This window comes from Salvelinus alpinus, chromosome 29, assembly GCF_045679555.1.
Source record: "Salvelinus alpinus chromosome 29, SLU_Salpinus.1, whole genome shotgun sequence".
Classification (NCBI taxonomy): Eukaryota; Metazoa; Chordata; class Actinopteri; order Salmoniformes; family Salmonidae; genus Salvelinus; species Salvelinus alpinus.
The window spans coordinates 21,201,407-21,225,268 of NC_092114.1; the positions used below are offsets into that span (position 1 = coordinate 21,201,407).

A 23,862-nucleotide genomic window follows, 5' to 3' on the forward strand; every position below is an offset into this window, starting at 1 on the left:
TCTTCCAGCTCAGCCACCACTTTCCCTTTCTAAGAGAGACCCATCTCTTCCAACTCAGCCACCACTGTCCCGTTCTAAGAGAGACCCATCTCTTCCAGCTCAGCTCAGCCACCACTGTCCTGTTCTAAGAGACCCATCTCTTCCAGCTCAGCTCAGCCACCACTGTCCCGTTCTAAGAGACCCATCTCTTCCAGCTCAGCCACCACGGTCCTGTTTTAAAAGACCCATCTCTTATAGCTCAGCCACCGCTGCCATGGCGTTTTTAGTCTGCCTCGCTTCCACTTTCTTGCTGGTGTCCACCTGAGGGCAATTTTAGTAGTGTTAACATAAAGACCAAAAACTAAATATTCTGGGCCGGCTTCCCGGACACAGCCTAGTGATTAACCTCACGGTGTTGACAAGGAAGGGACAAAGAAGTCAGACAATATTTTTATGAAGGTATGTATTATTGACAATGTACAACAGAATAAAGGCATTTATAAATAAAATGGGTACATTTCACATTTTTAAGACGTCACAAAATAATTTACATAAAACTTCTCTGGGTATACATAGTTGTTGCTTCTTTTAATTTGACCAAAACTAATTTAAACAGAAAAATCTAAAATTGTGAATAACATACTGTAATATACTTTAATTCAAGGTAGATAACCATTTTCCTGTATCTATTTTTCTGACAACCAAATTCAGAACAATTGCCCTCCATTTACAGTCGGTGCAATTTTGTCAATCTCCTTAATCAATCAATCAAATTATCAAAATGTGTAATGTTTTGACTTTCAAGCAAATTGTAACAAACAAATGGTACCCTATTCCCTACAAAGTGTACCACTTTTGATCTGAGCCCTATGGGTCCGTGTTTAAGAGGTATAGGGTGCCATTTGGGATACATCCTTCTGAATAGGCCTCAGTGCCAAGACCTGTCAGACCAATATATGGTATTGAATTCATTTAATTGAGAAGCTACATGAACCTGTAGTAATTCTAGTTACCTTTCCACGGCACAGAAAATATACAGATAAAATTCATATGCGATTAAACTAAAATAACTAACTAATTTGCAGTCTTCTTAATGTACACTTACAATATCTGCTAAGTTGCCTTAACATCCAGCTTTAAGCAGGTGATTTACACATTGTGAAGGGTGTTAAATAATGGGCACTATAACCAATGGATCAAAGTGGTATCTAAATGATTCAACAACTGGATATGAAGCGAATCAGTGTTTCCTTAAATCCATACAATTTTGGCCGTTGTATTTAGGCTACCTCCAAGGTGAGGTACAAAATGGATGAAGTAGCAGATATACAAAAATCTCTTACTTTTACGATACCATTTTTTTTTTTTACTGACCTTCCTTTGTAAAAACCTTACATGGCTGAATTGTAAAATACACACAAAGAACATGGGTTTGACTAGTTGGCTGAAACAAGGCTTAACTGTTGGTGTATATTGTCCATCTGTAGGTAAATGACAGGCTCAACATGAACTACTGCTTTTTATTCTTTAGCAATACTTTCCATTCACTCACCTTCTTTAAAATACATCATGAAGTATCACGACCAAGGATGGAAATTAAGCTAGCCCCGATGCTAGCACTTTTCAGACTGGGCTAGTAGAAAATGTGCTTAACTAGCCTGGCGGCGAGTGAAATTTGGTGTTTTACAATATAGCACAGAATACCAACCGGGATAGTAGAAATGACAGTCTACTAGCCCAGCTAGCCACTGCCCAAAATCCTTAAGTTCCATCCTTGATCACGACGCGTCAGATTTCAATGCAAACTTGGCACTGATGCCGTGTGGCAACTGAAGAGAAAACAGTAGGGAGTAGAACGAAGGCATTAAGTCAGGTGCATTTCATCCATCCACTCATTAGCAGTGGCTTCGCCATAGTGGTAACTAATGTTGTACATGAAAGTATGCTTTGACGGATGTCCTGCCACGGTATGTTAGATGTATTTACAAAGCAGTGCCTGTTCTATTGTAGCTCTGAGAAGCCTGCTTTAAGATGACTAACGAACAACACAGAAACAACATCCACACTTCTCCTTTAACATACTAGTAGAAATTGGTGAAACAACTGAACCTGCACAAACAGATACACACATACACCAGAGTGGTTGTTTACCCCGATAGGATAGGCTCGTGTCAGACCCAGAATGCAACAGGATTCTGCAATGAAAATTCATTACTGCATCTTCTGCCTGGCCTGGCTGTGGTCTTTGTGGTGACAAAATAAACTGAAAATATCTAGGCAATACTTCATTTCACAAACAAACAGCAGTCATGGGCACACACACAACAAATGGAAAAACAAAAGCAACAACCAAAAATAACCCTGTATAAAATAGAAGCTTCATTTAAATAATTAAATAATGTGCATAAAACATAGATTTCAGAGCTAGGTGACTGCTGACCTCACCTTTCAGCACAAGGCAAACTTTATTTGTTTCTATCTGCATCCCAAATGGCACCCTTCTCTATATAGCGCACTACTTTAGACCAGAGCCCAGTCAAAACTAGTACACTGCATAGGGAGCCATCTGGGGAGCAATTAGTTTAAAAAATCCACACATCATCAAACCCACCATTACCCCCGATCCTCCACCTCACCCTTCTTCCATTGTAAACGTCTATAGTATGGAGTCAGTACCTTATTCATGTGCTGTTCAGTGATGTGTGGGCCCAAGTTGGGACCTCGTCCTCTTCAGTGTATGACTTTCACCCCAGTACGCAGAGCAGTCAAGAGAGACAGACAGCAGTGCCATATCCTTGACTTGGCCTGTGTCTGTTCAACTCCGTCGTATTCACTGATGCAAACCATAGCAAAAGGTTTTAAAAGGTTTTCAACGGAACACATCGATCAGTCAATTTTCTTCAGTTTGGTACCAAATGAATACGACCCTGGGGTCATGGAAGACTAACCAGTCAGTCAGTCTCATTAGTCTAGAAATCAGTCTACCTCTCCCCCACAGTGGTACACACTCCTCACCTCAGTGGCCTTCTCCCTGGTTCCCTTCAGAGCTCTTGGACATCAGAAGTAGACCCAGGGTGAAGACCCCGGCAACCAGCAGCCTCTTGAGCAGGGCGCCCCCGTCCTTGGGGATGGCCACCTGGGCCAGGTCGTTGGTGATCAGGGAGATCTCATGGGCCACACATACAAAGATGAAGGTGCTGAGGATGATGTTGAGCGAGGGGTTGCCTGGGATCAGCACCAGGATACCCTTGGTGTCCGCCGCCAGCCAGATGTGGTACTGGCAGATGAACAGCTGGGGGTTGGAAAGAGAGAGGGAAAGGGAGGGAGTTGAATGCAATAAACGAAATTCACAAGTATCATACAGAGATTCAGCTGATGAACAGTGAGTGCAGCATCCCTGCAAGCGGCATCCATCTTACCTCTAGGGAGATCTTCCCGAACCATGCGAAGAATGAGCTGTATAAAGAGCGGGCGTATCCGGGAATGTTTCTGATTAGGATGAAGGCTAGGATCTGAGAGGAGGAGCAGAAAGACATTCCAGCCAGTCAGTGCATGGCATGGACCAACTGTATTAAGGGTGGGGGGGGGGTTAAGCACATTCCAATGCTAACAGGGGCTGGACCAAAAAGACGATCCAATACATAGAAACAAGAGAATGTCGGCTCACTGTTTCATTTGGGAACAGCAAAGCACGTTCTTTATTCTTCTTTGGCTGAGCTACAGTAAACTACACCCCTCCTGTTATTGTAGAAGGAAACTAATTCCATTGTCATTTTGGGCTATGTATCGTAAACTCAGCAAAAAAATATATGTCCTCTCACTGTCAACTGAGTTTATTTTCAGTAAACTTACGTGTAAATATTTGCAAGAACATAACAAGATTCAACAACTGAGACATAAACCAAACAAGTTCCACAGACATGTGACTAACATAAATGGAATGATGTGTCCCTGAACAAAGGGGGGGGGGGGGTCAAAATCAAAAGTAACCGTCAGTATCTGGCATGGCCACCAGCTGCATTAAGTACTGCAGTGCATCTCCTCCTCATGGACTGCACCAGATTTGCCAGTTCTTGCTGTGAGAGGTACCCCACTCTTCCACCAAGGCACCTGCAAGTTCCTGGACATTTCTGGGGGGAATGGCCCAAGCCCTCACCCTCCGATCCAACAGGTCCCAGACGTGCTCAATGGAATTGAGATCCGGGCTCTTCGCTGGCCATGGCCGAACACTGACATTCCTGTCTTGCAGGAAATCACGCACAGAACGAGCAGTATGCATGGTGGCATTGTCATGCTGGAGGGTCATGTCAGGATGAGCCTGCAGGAAGGGTACCACATGAGGGAGGAGGATGTCTTCCCTGTAATGCACAGCGTTGAGATTGCCTGCAATGACAACAAGCTCAGTCTGATGATGCTGTGAGACACCACCCCAGACCATGACGGACCCTCCACCTCCAAATTGATCCCGCTCCAGAGTACATGTCTCGGTGTAACGCTCATTCCTTCGACAATAAACGCGAATCCGGCCATCACCCCTGCTGAGACAAAATCGTCAGTGAAGAGCATTTTTTGCCAGTCCTGTCTGGTCCAGCGACGGTGGGTTTGTGCCCATAGGCGACGTTGTTGCAGGTGATTTCTGGTGAGGACCTGCCTTACAACAGGCCTACAAGCCCTCAGTCCAGCCTCTCTCAGTCTATTACGGACAGTCTGAGCACTGATGGAGGGATTATGCGTTCCTGGTGTAACTCGGGCAGTTGTTGTTGCCATCCTGTACCTGTCCCGCAGGTGTGATGTTCGGATGTACCGATCCTGTGCAGGTGTTGTTACACGTGGTGTGCCACTGCGAGGATGATCAACTGTACGTCCTGATTTATTGCCCTGGCCACATCTGCAGTCCTCATGCCTCCTTGCAGCATGCCTAAGGCACGTTCACACAAATGAGCAGGGACCCTGGGCATCTTTCTTTTGGTGTTTTTCAGAGTCAGTAGAAAGGCCTCTTTAATGTCCTAAGTTTTCATAACTGTGACCTTATTTGCTTACCGTCTGTAATAGAGGTTGACCGATTAATCGGAATGGCCGATTAATTAGGGCCGAGTTCAAGTTTTCATAACAATCGGAAATCGGTATTTTTGGGCGCCGATTTGCCGATTATTTTTTATACCTTTATTTAACTAGGCAAGTCAGTTAAGAACACATTCTTATTTTCAAGGACGGCCTAGGAACGGCTGCCTCGTTCAGGGGCAGAACGACAGATTTTCACCTTGTCAGCTCGGGGGATCCAATCTTGCAACCTTACAGTTAACTAGTCCAACCCAATAACGACCTGCCTCTCTCTCGTTGCACTCCACAAGGAGACTGCCTGTTACGCGAATGCAGTAAGCCAAGGTAAGTTGCTAGCTAGCATTAAACTTATCTTATAAAAAACAATCAATCATAATCACTAGTTAACTACACATGGTTGATGATATTACTAGATATTATCTAGCGTGTCCTGCGTTGCATAAAATCTGACTGAGCATACAAGTATCTAAGTACCTGACTGAGCGGTGTTAGGCAGAAGCAGGCTGGTGTAACCGAAGTGAAATGGCTAGCTAGTTAGCGCGCGCTAATAGCGTTTCAAACGTCACTCGCTCTGAGCCTTCTAGTAGTTGTTCCCCTTGCTCTGCATGGGTAACGCTGCTTCGATGGTGGCTGTTGTCGTTGTGTTGCTGGTTCGAGCCCAGGGAGGAGCGAGGAGAGGGACGGAAGCTATACTGTTACACTGGCAATACTAAAGTGCCTTTAAGAACATCTAATTGTCAAAGGTTAATGAAATACAAATGGTATAGAGGGAAATAATCCTATAATTCCTATAGTAACTACAACCTAAAACTTCTTACCTGGGAATATTGAAGACTCATGTTAAAAGGAACCACCAGCTTTCATATGTTGTCATGTTCTGAGCAAGGAACTGAAACGTTAGCTTTCTTACATAGCATATATTGCACTTTAAATTTCTTCTCCAACACTTTGTTTTTGCATTATTTAAACCAAATTGAACATGTTTCATTATTTACTTGAGGCTAAATTGATTTTATTAATGTATTATATTAAGTTAAAATAAGTGTTCATTCAGTATTGTTGTAATTGTCATTATTACAAATACATTTTAAAAAGAATCGTCCGATTAATCGGTATCGGCTTTTTTGGTCCTCCAATAATCGGTATCGGTATCAGCGTTGAAAAATCATAAAATCGGTCGACCTCTAGTCTGTAAGCTTGTTCCACAGATGCATGTTCATTAATTGTTTATGTTTCATTGAACAAGCATGGGAAACCGTGTTTAAACCCTTTACAATAAAGAAGTTATTTGGATTATCTTTGAAAGACAGTTGTCCTGAAAAATTGACATTTCTTTTTTTGCTGAGTTTATATCACAGTGTTGTGTTTGAGACCACCTAAAGCGAGACCGAATCAAGCCCAATACCAGAGCAAATCAAGTCCGAGTCAAGACCAAGACCGGGAGGGAGACTCGAGTCAAGACCGAGACCAGAAAAATGCAAGTCCAATTCAAGACCATGATTGTAATTTTGTCAAATCACCACCATAAGAGTTGAACATTTTCATTATTTCTGTGTTCATATTTCAGAACAACATCTGGATTCTTTAGACATTCAGAATAGTGAATAAATGCATGCTGGGGGAAAATATAGCCACTTTACAAACTAACCCAAACCCAGTGGGGAACAATTGGCCTTCTACGCCTTCAGAGAAGGGCTCAGGATTTATAAAATAATTAATAATGAAATCCATGTCTGTGTCAACAACAGTACGTGTCATAGAAGAAGGTAGAAGGTGTGCATTAACTGTTTAAAGATGTTCACTAACTCCTTAGCTTAGGGGTAACTACTTGACAAGTAACAAAACTTAAATCTGTGTATGGGAAAACTACTGTGAGCATGGCTTTGTCTGTGAGACCAACAGTAAGCAAGGCCTGACTTCCTACTGTATTTACCTGGAGCCCTGAGATGTAGGGATGCATCTCGTTGCACTCGGTCTTGTTTTTACAGCTGCTGGCCCATATGGAGTAGGTCTGGAACAGATGAAACAAGGAGAGGTTAGGGAAGTGTTGTTCAAGGATCACAATGTACAAGGAGAGGTTAGGAAAGTGTTGTTCAAGGAGTACAAGGTAAAAGCTGAGGTTAGTAACAAGGAGCACAATGTGCATCAGAAAGGGATAGAAGGGACATCTTCCATTTGAGATTTGCATTGACCTCAGTGTGAACGTTCACTAATAAAAAATAAATTATGACGTTAACTTTATGAGAATAGGTGCTCAATATACTCACCTGACTGATTAAAATGAATACTACAAAAACACATCACGACAGTTTTTTACTCTTCAAAACTGGACTGCTGACAAGCACAATGGTTTGGAGATTGATGGACTAACAAAGTAAATACTAGAATATGGTTTTAGAGTGTAGTATTAGTAATGGTTAAATAAATACATAAAAAATGTTCTTCTTACCATGAATGAGACTACAGAGATGAGGAGTAGGATGTTGGAGATTCTTATGGAGAAGAGAGGCTCTCCTTTCCCCTCAGAGAGGACCTGGCACTTCTGCAGCACCAGGTAGACACAGGCAAACAGCATCCCGTGGATAATGGCCTAAACGACACACACACAAAGTCAAAACACACACATTCAGATACTAATATATACACTGCTCAAAAAAATAAAGGGAACACTAAAATAACACATCCTAGATCTGAATGAATGAAATATTCTTATTAAATACTTTTTTCTTTACATAGTTGAATGTGCTGACAACAAAATCACACAAAAATTATCAATGGAAATCAAATTTATCAACCCATGGAGGTCTGGATTTGGAGTCACACTCAAAATTAAAGTGGATGGTCTCCCGAGGGATCTCCTCCCAGACCTTGACTAAAGCATCCGCCAACTCCTGGACAGTCTGTGGTGCAACGTGGCTTTGGTGGATGGAGCGAGACATGATGTCCCAGATGTGCTCAATTGGATTCAGGTCTGGGGAACGGGCGGGCAAGTCCATAGCATCAATGCCTTCCTCTTGCAGGAACTGCTGACACACTCCAGGCACATGAGGTCTAGCATTGTCTTGCATTAGGAGGAACCCAGGGCCAACCGCACCAGCATATGGTCTCACAAGGGGTCTGAGGATCTCATCTCGGTACCTAATGGCAGTCAGGCTACCTCTGGCGAGCACATGGAGGGCTGTGCGGCCCCCCAAAGAAATGCCACCCCACACCATGACTGACCCTGATCCTCCTTGCACAAAGGCGGAGGTAGCGGTCCTGCTGCTGGGTTGTTGCCCTCCTACGGCCTCCTCCACGTCTCCTGATGTACTGGCCTGTCTCCTGGTAGCGCCTCCATGCTCTGGACACTACGCTGACAGACACAGAAAACCTTCTTGCCACAGCTCGCATTGATGTGCCATCCTGGATGAGCTGCACTACCTGAGCCACTTGTGTGGGTTGTAGACTCCGTCTCATGCTACCACTAGAGTGAAAGCACCGCCAGCATTCAAAAGTGACCAAAACATCAGCCAGGAAGCATAGGAACTGAGAAGTGGTCTGTGGTCACCACCTGCAGAACCACTCCTTTATTGGGGTGTCTTGCTAATTGCCTATAATTTCCACCTGTTGTCTATTCCATTTGCACAACAGCATGTGAAATTTATTGTCAATCAGTGTTGCTTCCTAAGTGGACAGTTTGATTTCACAGAAGTGTGATTGACTTGGAGTTACATTGTGTTGTTTACGTGTTCCCTTTATTTTTTTGAGCAATGTATAATAATAACAATAATAAATGCCATTTCACAGATGCTTTTATGCTAAACAACTTAGTAGTGTGTGTATACATTTTTATATGGGTGGCTCCAGTGGGAATCAAACCCACACTCTTGATGTTACAAGCACCCTGCTCTACCGACTGAACCACACAGTACCACTTACTCACACTGACCAACCAATAGAACCATCTAGATCACTAACATTAAACATCGACCAACAGATGAATCTAGGGCGGCAGTTAGCTTAGCGGTTAGAGTGTTGGGCCAGTAACCGAAAGGTCGCTGGTTCTAATACCAGCAACACCAAGTTGAAATGTACTACTATGGCTGACCCTACAAAACAACACATTTCACTGCACCAATCAGGTGTATGTGACAATAAAAAAACATATTTGACAAGTTATTGGTGCAACTTGCTAAAGAGATGTGATACTGTGATATTGTGATACCGTATCAAGAAAATCTGATAGGAGAGAGCCACTTAAAGGGTGTAAAAACATGTTCAAATATCTACTTACAAATCGATCCAGCTTCCACCTAAACCACCACTCGTGAATGCTTCCGTTCAGCTCAAAGAGCTTGGAGACGGGCCAGACTGAGAAAATGTTCTCAAACAACCCCTGGAAGAGATAGACAGTTAAACATCCGCTGATTTAGGATCAGTTTAGCCTTTTAGATAAGATTACATGGACAGGGGGGCTCTGAGACACTTTATGAATACAGCCATTGGTCTTAAACATTGACCCATACCAGTTGAGAACTTTTTAGTTCCATTTAAAATCTCGAGTTAAAGCCTCTAAATGTGTGAATAAACCGGATGATGAACTCACCTGTGAATATGCAAAGAAACAGATGAACAGGAGCAGCCCAAGCAGCTTCACTAGAATTCCAATGTGCCACATCCCACTACCTGTAAAAAGACAAATGACTAAACACTCACTGTGCTGGACAGAGGTTCTTCACAATTCAACACTAGTATGAATCACTTCTGAATTAAACACTTTTAAAATCAAAGCATTTCTTTGCTTTTAAAATCACTGGTTTATTTGCTATCTTTACTTCTACGACTACTTGTCCAGTACAATGGCTGACCCATACGGACCGTTGGCTTTCTTCTGCAGTATCTGGGGCCACATGGCCATGGTGGTGTAGATTATGACGAACCAGAAAGTGACCAGAGGCACAAAGTAGTAGAACTGGTACGGCCGATCCATCACCAGACACAAAACTATGACCAGGAAGTTGAGACGGAATAGGACCTGGAGACAGATAGGAATACGGTGAAGTTGCACCTAAACGCTGATCTGTGGTAAGTTTTGCATTTCCCCCACTAATGGTAAAGGTTAGGATTGGGGGAAGGGAAGCTAATCCTTGTTCTGTACCTAGGGGAATCTTCACCCCGGAGATACAGATACAGGAAACAGGAAATGGCCATTCTCACTTTTGACAAAGCATTCTAAAGTACAGACATGGAACGTGCTTAAAAAATAATGATATTTATCTAAATGAAATAGAAATAGTTTGGCATGGTTGAACAGACATTGCTTTTAACAACGACACACAGAGGGTGACTTGAGATAAGGAACTTGATACTGCAGCATAACCAAAGTACAACCTGTGTGAAGTAAGCTTGGGCCAGACCATACGGATCCCTCTTATCAAGGGGTTCCTTATCAATACCTCTACATATGTGATCAATACAGTTGTTGCTAACTATCCATGTTTTGGTTTTTGATAAAACATTTAATTGTTTCTATGGCACCACATGTCAGCAGTTGTGTATTTTACATTACATTTAGTCCCTTAGGAAAGGTATAGCAGCTAGAACCAGTACCACAGTAACATTTTATTAACTCTAATAAAACCTATTAGTTACCTGGCACACTCTGTAGAGTCCAAAGTCCCCTTTGAGCCAGAAGAAGGAGAAGTGTCCATATCCTGTCTGGAAGAGGTATGCTGCCACCAGGACCCGAACATGCATGTACACAGGGATGAACTGGGAAGGAAGATTGACTTTTAAAACAAACACCCCTTCACTTGATCACACATCACAGTAAAAAATTAAAAATAAAATAGGTTACATGGATACTCACATGATACATGCTTTGTTTGAGCACTTTGAAAATAAATATAAATGGTAAATGCTTTCTAATGCAATTATACATGTGGTCATTTAATTTATATTCAAAGCGACAGAGTTAACACATCATTATAAATCAAAGGTAATGGTGAAACTCACGGCGCTGGCTCCAGATATGTGGTAGATGAGGATGACCAGCTGCATCCAGCCCTTCCACTCGTCAGTCTGCTCTCTGTTCAGCAGCTTGGTCTGCGTGGGAAATAGAAAATCACTGAGATAGAGGATAGAGCCTTCTATCAGGTCAGACATGGACGATTGAGTTTAGCAGTCAACGACAACTCATTTAAAACAGAAACATCTCTGAATTCATGTAGGCCTAAGATTCCACCTCCAAGAACAACTCTGCAAAAAATACCACTTTTTCCAACTCCCTTAAAAACATTCCATCCCAAACCCTCTCACCTCCTTGCTGTTCTCGCTGTAGAAGATCCCCAGGACAAACATATAGATGAGGGGGATGAAGAAGGTGGTGTGGGTGTAGAACTTCTGCTCCTTCATGAAGATGTCGGCCCGGTCACACAGGTAGAAGTAAGCCATGATGAGGCCCATCTTACACATGGCCTGGAACGGAGCCTTGTGGCTGAGAGGCGGCGCCGCCGTGGCCGGCTTCTTCTCCTCGCCACTCTCCACGTCGGGGGGAGTGGGCCGGGACTTCCAGTGCCTGTTAATATGTTTAAACTTCACTGCTTGACATGTATGATGAAATCCTTGGTGAGAATGAAACGACTGAACAAATGAACAACGAAACGGCACGGCAGCAAGTAAGTGAAAGAAATAGGTTTTGACTATGTTTTATTAGTAATATACGTAAATGCCAACAAAATAACTTTTTGGTCAGTGTGTGTGTGTCTGTCTCTGTGAGAGAGATGCGTTGTATTTTTATTTTCTGTTACTACATCAGCCAACATTTGCCAATGTTGATCTATGCCTAATGATCCTTTGGAATGCAAGAATAATGCAATATGTTGTATTAAATGTACTAACCCCCCCCCCCCTTATCCATTATTTGCAGATCCTAGGATACCTGACAGCACCTTATATACCCAGGAATGAAGATGCACTTAGATACTGGAGAAGTAACAAGCACCGTTCCCCCATCCTAGCTAAAGCTGCGCGCAAGTATATTGGTTCTCCCTGTACTAGTGTGGACAGTGAGCACTTTTTCAGTGCAGCTTCACACATTGTAGACGAAAAAAGAAACAGACTCTCGTGACTAAGCCGAGCAGGTCCTCTTTGTGAAGAAAAACCTCCCCCAAATGTTAAAATTGTAAATGGGCAGTCATATTGGAACCCAGCCATCTAATGGCACTGTAAAACATTGACTAAGCCCAGTGGCTTTTCTGTTGTTTATTCATGGCTGGTATGGGTCAAGATTTTCATTTCATTTAAAACAAAGCAGTTTTGTTCTTTTGTAAAAAATAAGAATTTCCTAAATGAAAGATGAGATGTGTTGTAAATTTCACATTTGCTAGTCAAGTCAGTTAAGCACACTTGAAAAGTTTAAGCCATTTATAGCAGTTTATGACAGCCTAGAGACAGTACTTTTTTTCAAACAGTTAAAGCTAAAATGATTAACTGCATTTTAGTTAAAACCAATATTTCTTTCAAAACATGTTGACGTTGCTCCACACAGTCAAGACCGGATAGTAAGAAGAGCCACCAGCAACTTCACCATCTTTGTAATGCGGGGCAGATAAAATAATTGTTGTGGGATTAAATACATTCATGGATTTGTCATTTTTCTCATTTACAAGTTATTAAACAATCTGTTCCTAACTGAACAAATGAACATTTAACACCTTGTTTCAATTATTTAGCTGTACTAGAATGCTTAAAAGGCTGATACATTTTTTAATATCGCTATCTGTATCTGTTTTTTTGGCAAGGAAAATATTGGATATCGGTGTCGGCCAAAAATGTCATATCGGTGGTGCATCCCGATCACAAACCTGACGTTTTTTTAAAGAGACAGTGAACAAATTTGAATGTAATGCATCTCAATCGGAAAATAGTGCTTTTACACAATGTAGAAACCTAATATTCTACAAATGAGTTTCATTTTAATGACAGGGATTCGTATCAACAATTTAGTTTTTATAATAAACTCATGTGTTTACAGTGTTACATATTTTCTATGGCACAACATGTGCTTCAAAAGCAGCTAGAATTCATATAGGCTGTATCTCAATCAATAAAAATACCTTTTCTGGTGCTACTAAATTTCATGGTGTGCTCCTTTTTTACGTTGGGAGCACCAGTGAAATTGTTTAATTGAGAGTCCTGGATCTGAACAACACAAAATAGTCTAAGTGTATATGTTTCAATATATGTGGCCCCAGCGGGAATAGAACCCATGACCTTCTAACCGACTGAGCCACAAGGGAGCGTGTACCTGTTGTGGCCCAGAGCATGAAGCACCAGGAATACCAGTGCTGAGCCCAGGAAGACACAGCCCGTCAGTTTCTGGAGGAGGTTGGGGGCCGGCAGGGATTGGCAGCAGGAGCCGTCGATGGGCCGCAGGACCTTGTTACACACAGCATTCATCAGGATCATGGCACCCTGGTGGAGGGTAGAGAGACATTATTATAGAGCGGAAGACTCCAGCACAGTGCAAGCCTTGTCCTGGCTCCGGATGAAGGGTAAAGGTTAGGTTTACTGTGACAGGGTTATCAGGTGTAGGGTGAAGTTGCCCTTAGACATGGATCTTGCGTCAGTTTTGCGTTTTCCCCACTAACCGTTAGGATTAGGGGGAGGAGAAGCTGATCCTAGACCTGTACCTTTGGGAAACTTCATACCCAGGGCAGGTTAGAATGAGCCGCCATGCGCGGCTCGTGCTGTAACAGACTCGCAGGTTACCGCAGTCTTAAGGTATGTAACCTTATACGTACGGCCCAGTACATCGCTGGGGCTAAGCTGCTGCCTGCCATCCAGGACCTCTACACCAGGAGGTGTCAAAGGCCCTAAAATTGTCACTCTGTTTCTATAAAGGGGAGCACACCACTCATGTACTAACTAGGCAAATGCAGGTGAACATAGAAGCTGTCAAATGTTCAATGAATTAAAGTGCAAGGTATACAGGATGGACAGTGTAATTTGACATGGTGCTGGTTAAGAGAGTCATAGAGCCTGACGGTTTTTCAGCACTAAACTGTTTCAAACCATACATATTTCATTTTTGGTTCTATTTTAGCCTTAAGCCAGCTGTTATTTGATCATACAGATGCAGGTAGAGGTGCCAGGCCAGACAGACCACCTAAACACCTACCACGTTCCGGGTGTTCTCGGGCAGGTGCAGGCCATCAGCTGATTGGGCAATGGTTTCCATGGCAGCCTGGCGCGAGGCACCCAAGAACCTGACTCTGGCCTTGGCGTTCTTCTTGTTGCTGTTCAGAGTGCCGAGCGCCGCCTCGTTGTACAGCTCCAACTGCTCGTTAGTAATCATCTTCCTGTTATCACTCAGAACTTCCTCATGGACAGGGTCTGGAGGAGAGAAAGGGAGAGAGAGGGGGGGTTGAAAAAGAGCGATGGAGGGGGAGGAGGACAGTGAGATTGGAAAGAGACGGAAGAGAGAAAATAAAGAAAGATGGAGAGAGAAATGCTTAATCAATATAAATTCCTCATTTTCAAAGCACCCATCAACATGTCTCCTTTTGATTGACTGGTAGATGAACAGTAAAGCACTAACCCTGTAAAACCCAGTAGACCTCCCCATCCTCAGCCAGCTGTTCCAGAGGCAAGGAGATGGCTGTGAGGTTGGCCCTGTACTGCTGCAGCGCCTCGCTGCTGCCACTACGCAACTTGATGGACCACTATGGGAAAGATTGAAATCTCTGATGAAATCCATCTAAACTATGCAGGAGGAAATGTGATAAATATGTGGTAAACAGAGTTGAGAGTGAGCATATTTCACTAACAGTGGCAGCTCCAATGATGACGACATCTGGTTTTACAGAAGGATCCTGAAACACAGTCAAGACATTATTAAATCATGCCATGTTACTATTTTGGAATGATCTTAAAATCGCAGTAAACTGTTGCTATGTATCGTCTGCTTACGGGCAACGGGAATAGCCTAATGCTGAGGGCTCTTCCAAGGGCTCAATTCAATCAAACCTAAATAAATCACAGTATTTATACAGTAGCACTTAAATATAATCTCTCTTGCATATTGCATATGCATTATCAAACAAAAAATACATTGCAAAAATCTCTCATTAAGTCCACACTTTCACGAATAAGACGCGGATGTTTGAGGACAGAAGAGGTGTAAACAAAGATGTGATTCCGATTATGTTGGATTAGATCAGTGCTTCAAACTTTTTATAGTCCCGTACTCCTTCAAAACATTCAACCTCCAGCTGCGTACCCCCTTTAGGACCAGGGTCAGCGCACTCTCAAATGTATTTTTTTGCCATCATTGTAAGCCTGCCACACACACACTTTATACGATACATTTATTAAATATAAGAATGAGTAGGAGTTTGTCACAACCCAGCTCATGGGAAGTGACAAAGAACTCTTATAGAACCAGGGCACAAATAATAATCAATAGTTACATATAAAACTTTATTTGTTCAAAAATGGTGAATAACTCACCATAGGTTAATGAGAAGGGTGTGCTTGAAAGGATGCCCATAACTCTGCAATGTTGGGTTGTATTGGACAGTCTCAGTCTTAAATCATTTTTCACACACAGTCTGTGCCTGTATTTAGTTGTCATGCTAGTGAGGGCCGAGAATCCACTCTCACATAGGTACGTGGTTGCAGAGGGCATCATGTCTTAACAGCGAGATTTGCAAAGGCAGGATACTCTGAGCGCAGCCCAATCCAGAAATCTGGCAGTGGCTTCTGATTCAATTCAATTTTCACAGAACCGTTTGCAATCTCGATGAGGCTCTCCTGTTCAGATATCGGCAAGTGGACTGGAGGCAGGGCATGGAGGAAGGTCCTTGTTAATGCAGACAGAGAAGAGCTCCAACTTCTTAATCATAGCCTCAATTTTGTCCAGCACATTAAATATAGTTGCATAGTCCTTGTAATCCTAGATTCAGATCATTCAGGCAAGAAAAAACATTACCCAGATAGGCCAGTCGTGTGAGAAACTCATCATGCAAGCGGTCAGACAAGTGAAAATTATGGTCAGTAAAGAACTTTAAGCTTGTCTCTCAATTCAAAAAAACGTGTCAATACTTTGCCCCTTGATAACCAGCATGTTGTAAAAGCATTACATGGTCGTTGCCCATATAATTGCATAGTGCAGAAAATACACGAGAGTTCAGGGGCCTTGCTTTAACAAAAGTTAACCATTTTCACTGTAGTGTCCAAAACGTCTTTCAAGCGGTCAGGCATTCCCTTGGCAGCAAGAGCCTCTTGTGGATGCTGCAGTGTACCCAAGTGGCGTCGGGAGCAACTGCTTGCACGCGCATTACCACTCCACTATGTCTCCCTGTCATGGCTTTTGCGCCATCAGTACAGATACCAACACATCTTGACCACCAAAGTCCATTTGATGTTACAAAGCTGTCCAGTACTTTAAAAATATCCTCTCCTGTTGTCCTGGATTCCATAAGAGGATGTCTTCCTCAATTGACCCCCCATAAACGTAACGGACATATACCAGGCCCGCCAAGTCTGTTGACTCATCCAGCTGTAACGCATAGAATTCACTGGCTTGTATGCGAAGCAGTAATTGTTTCAAAACATCTCCTGCTATGTCACTGATGCATCGTGATACAGTGTTTGATGAAGTCATTGTCTACAGTTTTTTGGGCCTTTTCCCCCAGCATTGTCCCAGCCATATCCGAGGCAGCAGGAATAATTAAGTCCTCCACAATAGTATGGGGCTTGCCTGTCCCAGCCACTCGGTAGCTCACCATATAAGACGCTTCTAGCCCCTTCTTATTAATGGTATCTGTTGCTTTTATACGTCTTACTACTCAAAAGACGTCTTAATTCCCGCTCAAAGAAATCCAGCGGCTTATTTTTCAAATTGGCAGGTTTTGTTTCTAAATGTCTGCGCAAGAGTGAATGTTTCATCGAGTTGTGAGATAGTACTTTTGCACATATAAACGCACTGTGGCTGAGGAAAGGCACGACTCCCAATATAAGTGAACCCCAAATCAATGTAGTTCTCCTATTTGCGCCTCTTTGATGGTCCAACGTCCCTGTCTGTTGTTCTGTCCTTTCCCAGGTAAGTAAGCAGTAACTCTTCGGCTGCATCATATTCACAACTGTCAGTGTCCATGCTAGCTGGGCTAACAACAAATGCAGAATTACTGATGCTAGCATTGGATGTGCTCGTGGAAGCAGAACAATGTGTCGTCGACAGGTGCAGGTATAGTATTGCTGGTAGTTGATAAGTCATTGAAAATGGATGTCCCTTTTTAAATGAATAAACTGGAATTTCAGTTTACTTTTTGAATTGGAATTGACCCCAAACCTGTGTTAGATACAGTGGCTTGCGAAAGTATTTACCACCCTTGGCATTTTTCCTATTTTGTTGCCTTGCAACCTGGAATTAAAATAGTTTTGGGGGGTTTGAATCACTTGATTTTCACAACCTGCCTACCACTTTGAAGATGCAAAATATTTTTTAAATTATGCAACAAACATGAAATTAGATAGTGTGCAAAACTATTCACCCCCCCAAAGTCAATACTTTGTAGAGCCACCTTTTGCAGCAATTACAGCTGCAAGTCTCTTGGGGTGTCTATAAGCTTGGCACATCTAGCCACTGGGGTTTTTGCCCATTCTTCAAGGCAAAACTGCTCCTGCTATTTCAAGTTGGATGGGTTCTGCTGGTGTACAGCAATCTTTAAGTCGAGACTGGAACCGTCCCAGTCTCAAATCTCTGGAAGACTGGAACAGGTTTCCCTCAAGAATTTCCCTGTATTTAGCACCATCCATCATTCCTTCAATTCTGACCAGTTTCCCAGTCCCTGCCGATGAAAAACATCCCCACAGCATGTGATGGGATGGTGTTCTTGGGGTGATGAGAGGTGTTGGGTTTGCGCCCGACTTAGCGTTTTTCTTGATGGCCAAAAAGCTAAATGTTGGTCTCATCTGACCAGAGTACCTTCTTCCATATGTTTGGGGAGTCTCCCACATGCCTTTTGGTGAAGACCAAACGTGTTTGATTTTTTTCTTCTTTAAGGAATGGCTTTTTTCTGGCCACTCTTCTGTAAAGCCCAGCTCTGTGGAGTGTACGGCTTAAAGTGGTCCTATGGACAGATATTCCAATCTCCGCTGTGGAGCTTTGCAGCTCCTTCAGGGTTATCTTTGGTTTCTTTGTTGCCTCTCTGATTAATGCCCACTTTGCCTGGCCCGTGAGTTTTGGTGGGCCGCCGTCTCTTGGCAGGTTTGTTGTGGTGCCATATTCTTTACATTTTTTAATAATGGATTTAATGGTGCTCCATGGGATGTTCAAAGTTTCTGATAAAAAAAATTATAACCCAACCCTGATCTGCATTTCTCCACAACTTTGTCCCTGACCTGTTTGGAGAGCTCCTTGGTCTTCGTGGTGCCGCTTGCTTGGTGATGCCCCTTGCTTAGTGGTGTTGCAGACTCTGGGGCCATTCAGAACAGATGTATATACAGTTGAAGTCGGAGGTTAACATACACTTAGGTTGGAGTCATTAAAACTCATTTCTCAACCACTCCACAAATGTCTTGTTAACAAACTATAGTTTTGGCAAGTCGGTTAGGACATCTACTTTGTGCATGACAAATCATATTTCCATCAATTATTTACAGACAGATTATTTCACTGTATCACAATTCCAGTGGGTCAGAGGTTTACATACACTAAGTTGACTGTGCCTTTAAACAGCTTGGAAAATTCCAGAAAATCATATCATGGCTTTAAAAGCTTCTATAACTAATTTATTTATTTATTTTTTATTTTTTTTCACCTTTATTTAACCAGGTAGGCTAGTTGAGAACAAGTTCTCATTTGCAACTGCGACCTGGCCAAGCTAAAGCATAGCAGTGTGAACAGACAACACAGAGTTACACATGGAGTAAACAATAAACAAGTCAATAACATGGTAGAAAAAAAGAGAATCTATATACAATGTGTGCAAAAGGCATGAGGTAGGCAATAAATCGAATAATTACAATTTAGCAGATTAACACTGGAGTGATAAATCATCAGATGATCATGTGCAAGAAGAGATACTGGTGTGCAAAAGAGCAGAAAAGTAAATAAATAAAAGCAGTATGGGGGGTGAGGTAGGTAAATTGGGTGGGTAGTTTACAGATGGACTATGTACAGCTGCAGCGATCGGTTAGCTTTGAGTCAATAAGAGGTGTACCTGTGGATGTATTTCAAGGCCTACCTTCAAACTCAGTGCCTCGTTGCTTGACATCATGGGAAAATCAAAAGAAATCAGCCAAGACCTCAGAAAAAAAGATTGCTGACCTCCACAAGTCTGGTTCATCCTTGGGAGCAATTTCCAAATGCCTGAAGGTACCACGTTCATCTGTACAAACAATAGTACGCAAGTATAAACACCATGGGACCACGCAGCCGTCATACCGCTCAGGAAGGAGACACGTTCTGTCTCCTAGAGATGAACATACTTTGGTGCGAAAAGTGCAAATCAATCCCAGAACAACAGCAAAGGACCTTGTGAAGATGCTGGAGGAAACAGGTACAAAAGTATCTATCACCACAGTAAAACGAGTCCTATATCGACATAACCTGAAAGGCTGCTCAGCAAGGAAGAAGACACTGCTCCAAAACGGACATAAAAAAAGCCAGATTACGGTTTGCAACTGCACATGGGGACAAAGATTGTACTTTTTGGAGAAATGTCCTCTGGTCTGATGAAACAAAAAAAGAACTGTTTGGCCATAATGACCATTGTTATGTTTGGAGGAAAAAGGGGGAGGCTTGCAAGCCGAAGAACACCATCCCAACCATGAAGCACGGTGGTGGCAGCATCATGTTGTGGGGGTGCTTTGCTGCAGGAGGGGCTGGTGCACTTCACAAAATAGATTGCATCATGAGGTAGGAAAATTATGTGGATATATTGAAGCAACATCTCAAGACATCAGTCAGGAAGTTAAAGCTTGGTCGCAAATGGGTCTTCCAAATGGACAATGACCCTAAGCATACTTCCAAATGGCTTAAGGACAACAAAGTCAAGGTATTGGAGTGGCCATCACAAAGACCTGACCTCAATCCTATAGAAAATGTGAGGGCAGAACTGAAAAAGCGTGTGCAGAACTGAAAAAGCATGTGCGAGCAAGGAGGCCTACAAACCGGACTCGGTTACACCAGCTCTGTCAGGAGGAATGGGCCAAAATTCACCCAACTTATTGTGGGAAGCTTGTGGAAGGCTACCCGAAACGTTTGACCCAAGTTAAACAATTTAAAGGCAATGTTACCAAACAGTAATTGAGTGTATGTAAACTTCTGACCCACTGGGAATGTGATAAAACATTCTCTCTACTATTATTCTGACATATAAAATGAAGTGGTGATCCTAACTGACCTAAGACAGGGACTTTTTACTATGATTAAATGTCAGGAATTGTGAAAAACTGAGTTTAAATGTATTTGGCTAAGGTGTATGTAAACTTCCAACTTAAACTGTATACTGACATCATGTGACAGATCATGTGACACTTAGATTGCACACATGTAGACTTTATTTAACTAATTATGTGACCTCTGAAGGTAATTGGTTGCACCAGATATTATTTAGGGACTTCATAGCAAAGGGGGTGAATACATATGCACACACCACTTTTCCGTTTCTATTTTTTAGAATTTTTTGAAACAAGTAATTTTTTTCATTTCACTTCACCAATTTTTACTATTTTGTTTATGTCCATTACATGAAATCCAAATAAAAATCCATTTGAATTACAGGTTGTAATGCAACAAAATAGGAAAAAATACTTTTGCAAGGCACAGTATAAGTGCTTGCCTTTACCTCTGTCCATGACATCAAGCGCTCCTTCAGAGAGTTATTCACCTCCGGATACCACAGGAAGTCCTAACAACAAAACAGGAAACAATCGATCTTATCGGGACAATACCCAAAATAAACATGCTGTTTGCCTTGAAAGAAGAAAAAAAATTATTGGGAGGTGAATCTACATCGTCAAATTAAAAAAAGGAATTGTTGGGCTTTGACATTGTTATTGTTGACTGAGACAGAGGAGATGTGGAGAGAGAGATACACAAATAGCTCACCACATTGACTGAAGAGCTCCTATCTTCAAAGGGAATGTTCTCGTGCTGGTGGACAGACATCACAACAGGGGATAAAACAGTCACTGTCCCTCTATTTCTCTACTCAAGATTAGAGCATTGACTCTAATCTTGAGTGCAGCAACTACCCATCTTATTTTAGGAATACCATGGCTAAAAATCATATATATATATATATATATATATATATATACACACACACATTTACATTTGAGCAATTCAGCATACGCTCTTATCCAGAACAACCTCCAGGAGTAATTAGAGTTACACACTTAAGAGGTGAATCCTAACTTAACTGACTTTTGAATAATTCTGCATTGATGTCAATGGGAGCTTTGAGAGTCACTTAAGGGCAGAGATCTCAAGTTAAGATTCAGCCATGAGATCAGAGATTCATGTTTGTGTGTGCTTTATGCCAGGGGGATTTAGCTTACCTTTCTTCCATTCTCTCTTTGTGTAGGATCGATTATTTGTATGTATGAATAGAATAGCTGCCGTATTCTGGAATCGCCAACGAAGGCCACCCTTTTCTCAGCAAGGCAAGTCTTTGCTTCACTGTGGGAAAAAACAACAACTAATGACTCACTCGCACATAGTAACAACAACTGACAAACAATTTGATAATTGTGTAGTTGTCGGCTTGGTTAAAATGCTATCAAAAGTATGTAACACATTTTACACACACACCACACATACATACATTCCCCCCATTGGTGTGACTCACATGCTTTTATATTTGTGCATCATACAGCCATAGGGCTGCCATACGTTTTCTCCTAAGAACCGACCACTGGACAGCAACCACTCACATGTATCTCCGCCTGAGGGGAAGACAGAGAGAACATTCCAGTAAGCCATAACAAAAAAAAACACACACAATGAAACCTGCTGCCTCTACACGGTTTTCAACACTACAAATGCAGCAGTGTGCGCAATGCAAGGTTCAGCCAAGACACCATTGCAGCCTGCAGTACAAATTAAGCCATCAACATTTTCCAGGAAAAAGCACACATATCTCATGGCGTTCACTTGTGTTCTAATTGAATAGAACCATCTGGCAATTAATCAATGCAAACGAGCAAAAGATGTGGGGTGACAAGAGAAGGCGTCAAGAGCAGCCAATGTCAACACCAGCCAGACAACAGCAGCAGCTGTTCTCAGTGTACACACAGAGAGCCCACTGTGTCCTATGCCTTCCATAAACAAAGATCACTGTATGCAAGCCATCATCCGGGAGGCGAACGCTTGCCTGCCAGATACAAACAATAATTTATAAATGGCCAGCTAGGCTCCGGCCTCCTCTGTGGCTGTATGTGCATACTTGCCAATCATAAGACATACATTAGATTCCACAGTTAGCCACAGACAGCTATGGCTTTATTATCCCCACTATCAAATCAACAGTAATGTCACATTTGAGCTTCCCGTAAAAATAAAAAATAAATTACGCTCTATAGTAACTAGCAAACGTTAGCTAGTTATTACTTCGCGCGTGCGCAGTATGTTACGTACGTTAACTTTTAAAGAGCACATTAGTTAACGTTAACTGACCAGTTAACTAACGTTTGCTTAGGTTGATGGTAGATAATAGACAGATTAACTAACAAGTTAGTTGCAATCAGCTAATACAGTAGGCTAGTTTGCCAGTAAGAGCGTAGCGTTACTAGTTAGCTACTACAATGATGTAATTAAACATGGGTTAACTCGCGACGATGCCACTAGGATACTTTACACATTGTGCTTGACTGTCTCTTGGTTGAATGCATCACAGCTATGCACCAAATATGTTATATCATTGTTCTATCTGTGATAAAACGATGTAGCTAACGTTAGTTAGCTAATTCAGGCTCCTGCAAGTGTATTCGTGCATCCTTGCAATTGCTTAGCTGTAGCTAAGTCCTTGCGGTTTTATTATTATGTTTTCTCAATTTGCAAATACCATATTGTTGTAACTAGTAAGATTGTGTTAGCAAACGCCCTAACAGCGAGCAAAAAGGGCCAAAGAGGGAAGCTATCCTTAGCTAGCTACAAGTTCCCCGAACACAGTTGAGTCAAGTGTCTGTTAGCTAACGTAACGTTACCTGGCTATCTAACAAACATATTTAAGCCAGTCGCTTACCTCCATAATACCGAGAAACTGTGTGAAACACGGTGAGTAGAATGACGGCAGCGAGAGATAATAATTTAGCATTTTTAATGCAAAAATACTGATTTATTTCCCGTTTGCCTAGGCTATAGGCCAGGACCGCCATCTTGGCTCCTCCATGACAACAAGTAGACAAATAGGATACAGCGGGGTGGTCGGGGGCTGAGTACACCCGCGCGTCCACGCATCCGCTGTCTGGCACTGTTGTGTGGGGCATAGACGGTGCGCGGTTTCCGACGCTGTGCTAAACCTGCGGCTGGTCAAGACACCTGCATCTGCTTTTCACCTTCCATCGTCAATGCAAACATGATTTAAATAAATCAACAGTACAATTAAAGGATCCTGAAAACGTATGGTGCAAAATCGTATCAGTTTGAATTGTATTCAGTGTGTTGTCATCAGTGGCTCCAGAGTGGCGCAGCGGTCTAAGGCACTGCATCTCAGTGCAAGAGGGATAGGGTGGCGCACAATTGTCCCAGCGTCGTGCGGGTTTGACCTGGGTAGGCCATCATTGTAAATAAGTATTTGTTCTTAACTGACTTGCCTGGTTAAATTCAAA

The 23,862-nt window shown here is 42.4% G+C and overlaps 1 protein-coding gene across 3 annotated transcripts; it reads right to left on the reverse strand.

The window, feature by feature from the left end:
• Window positions 1–425: 425 nt before the first annotated feature.
• LOC139559293 (N-acetylneuraminate (7)9-O-acetyltransferase-like) lies at window positions 426–23,603 on the reverse strand. Of its 3 annotated transcripts, XM_071375159.1 has the most exons (21): window positions 23,277–23,603; window positions 21,882–21,978; window positions 21,592–21,712; window positions 21,140–21,184; window positions 20,877–20,939; window positions 19,272–19,415; window positions 14,850–14,894; window positions 14,621–14,744; window positions 14,201–14,415; window positions 13,328–13,494; window positions 11,338–11,596; window positions 11,035–11,124; window positions 10,672–10,791; window positions 9,898–10,054; window positions 9,626–9,705; window positions 9,314–9,415; window positions 7,490–7,630; window positions 6,974–7,051; window positions 3,399–3,491; window positions 2,995–3,271; window positions 426–2,812 (listed from the first exon to the last, which is right to left on the reverse strand). In XM_071375159.1, exons 1-20 carry the CDS (start codon window positions 23,518–23,520, stop codon window positions 2,996–2,998), a joined length of 2,661 nt encoding a protein of 886 aa, XP_071231260.1. In that variant the 5' UTR covers window positions 23,521–23,603; the 3' UTR covers window positions 426–2,812; window position 2,995. The 3 variants fall into 3 exon arrangements, with proteins under 3 accessions (XP_071231260.1, XP_071231262.1, XP_071231261.1); XM_071375161.1 differs by lacking the exon at window positions 19,272–19,415 and having other exon boundaries at window positions 426–3,271; window positions 23,277–23,487; XM_071375160.1 differs by lacking the exons at window positions 19,272–19,415; window positions 21,882–21,978; window positions 23,277–23,603 and adding an exon at window positions 18,427–18,500 and having other exon boundaries at window positions 426–3,271; window positions 21,592–21,623.
• Window positions 23,604–23,862: the final 259 nt, after the last annotated feature.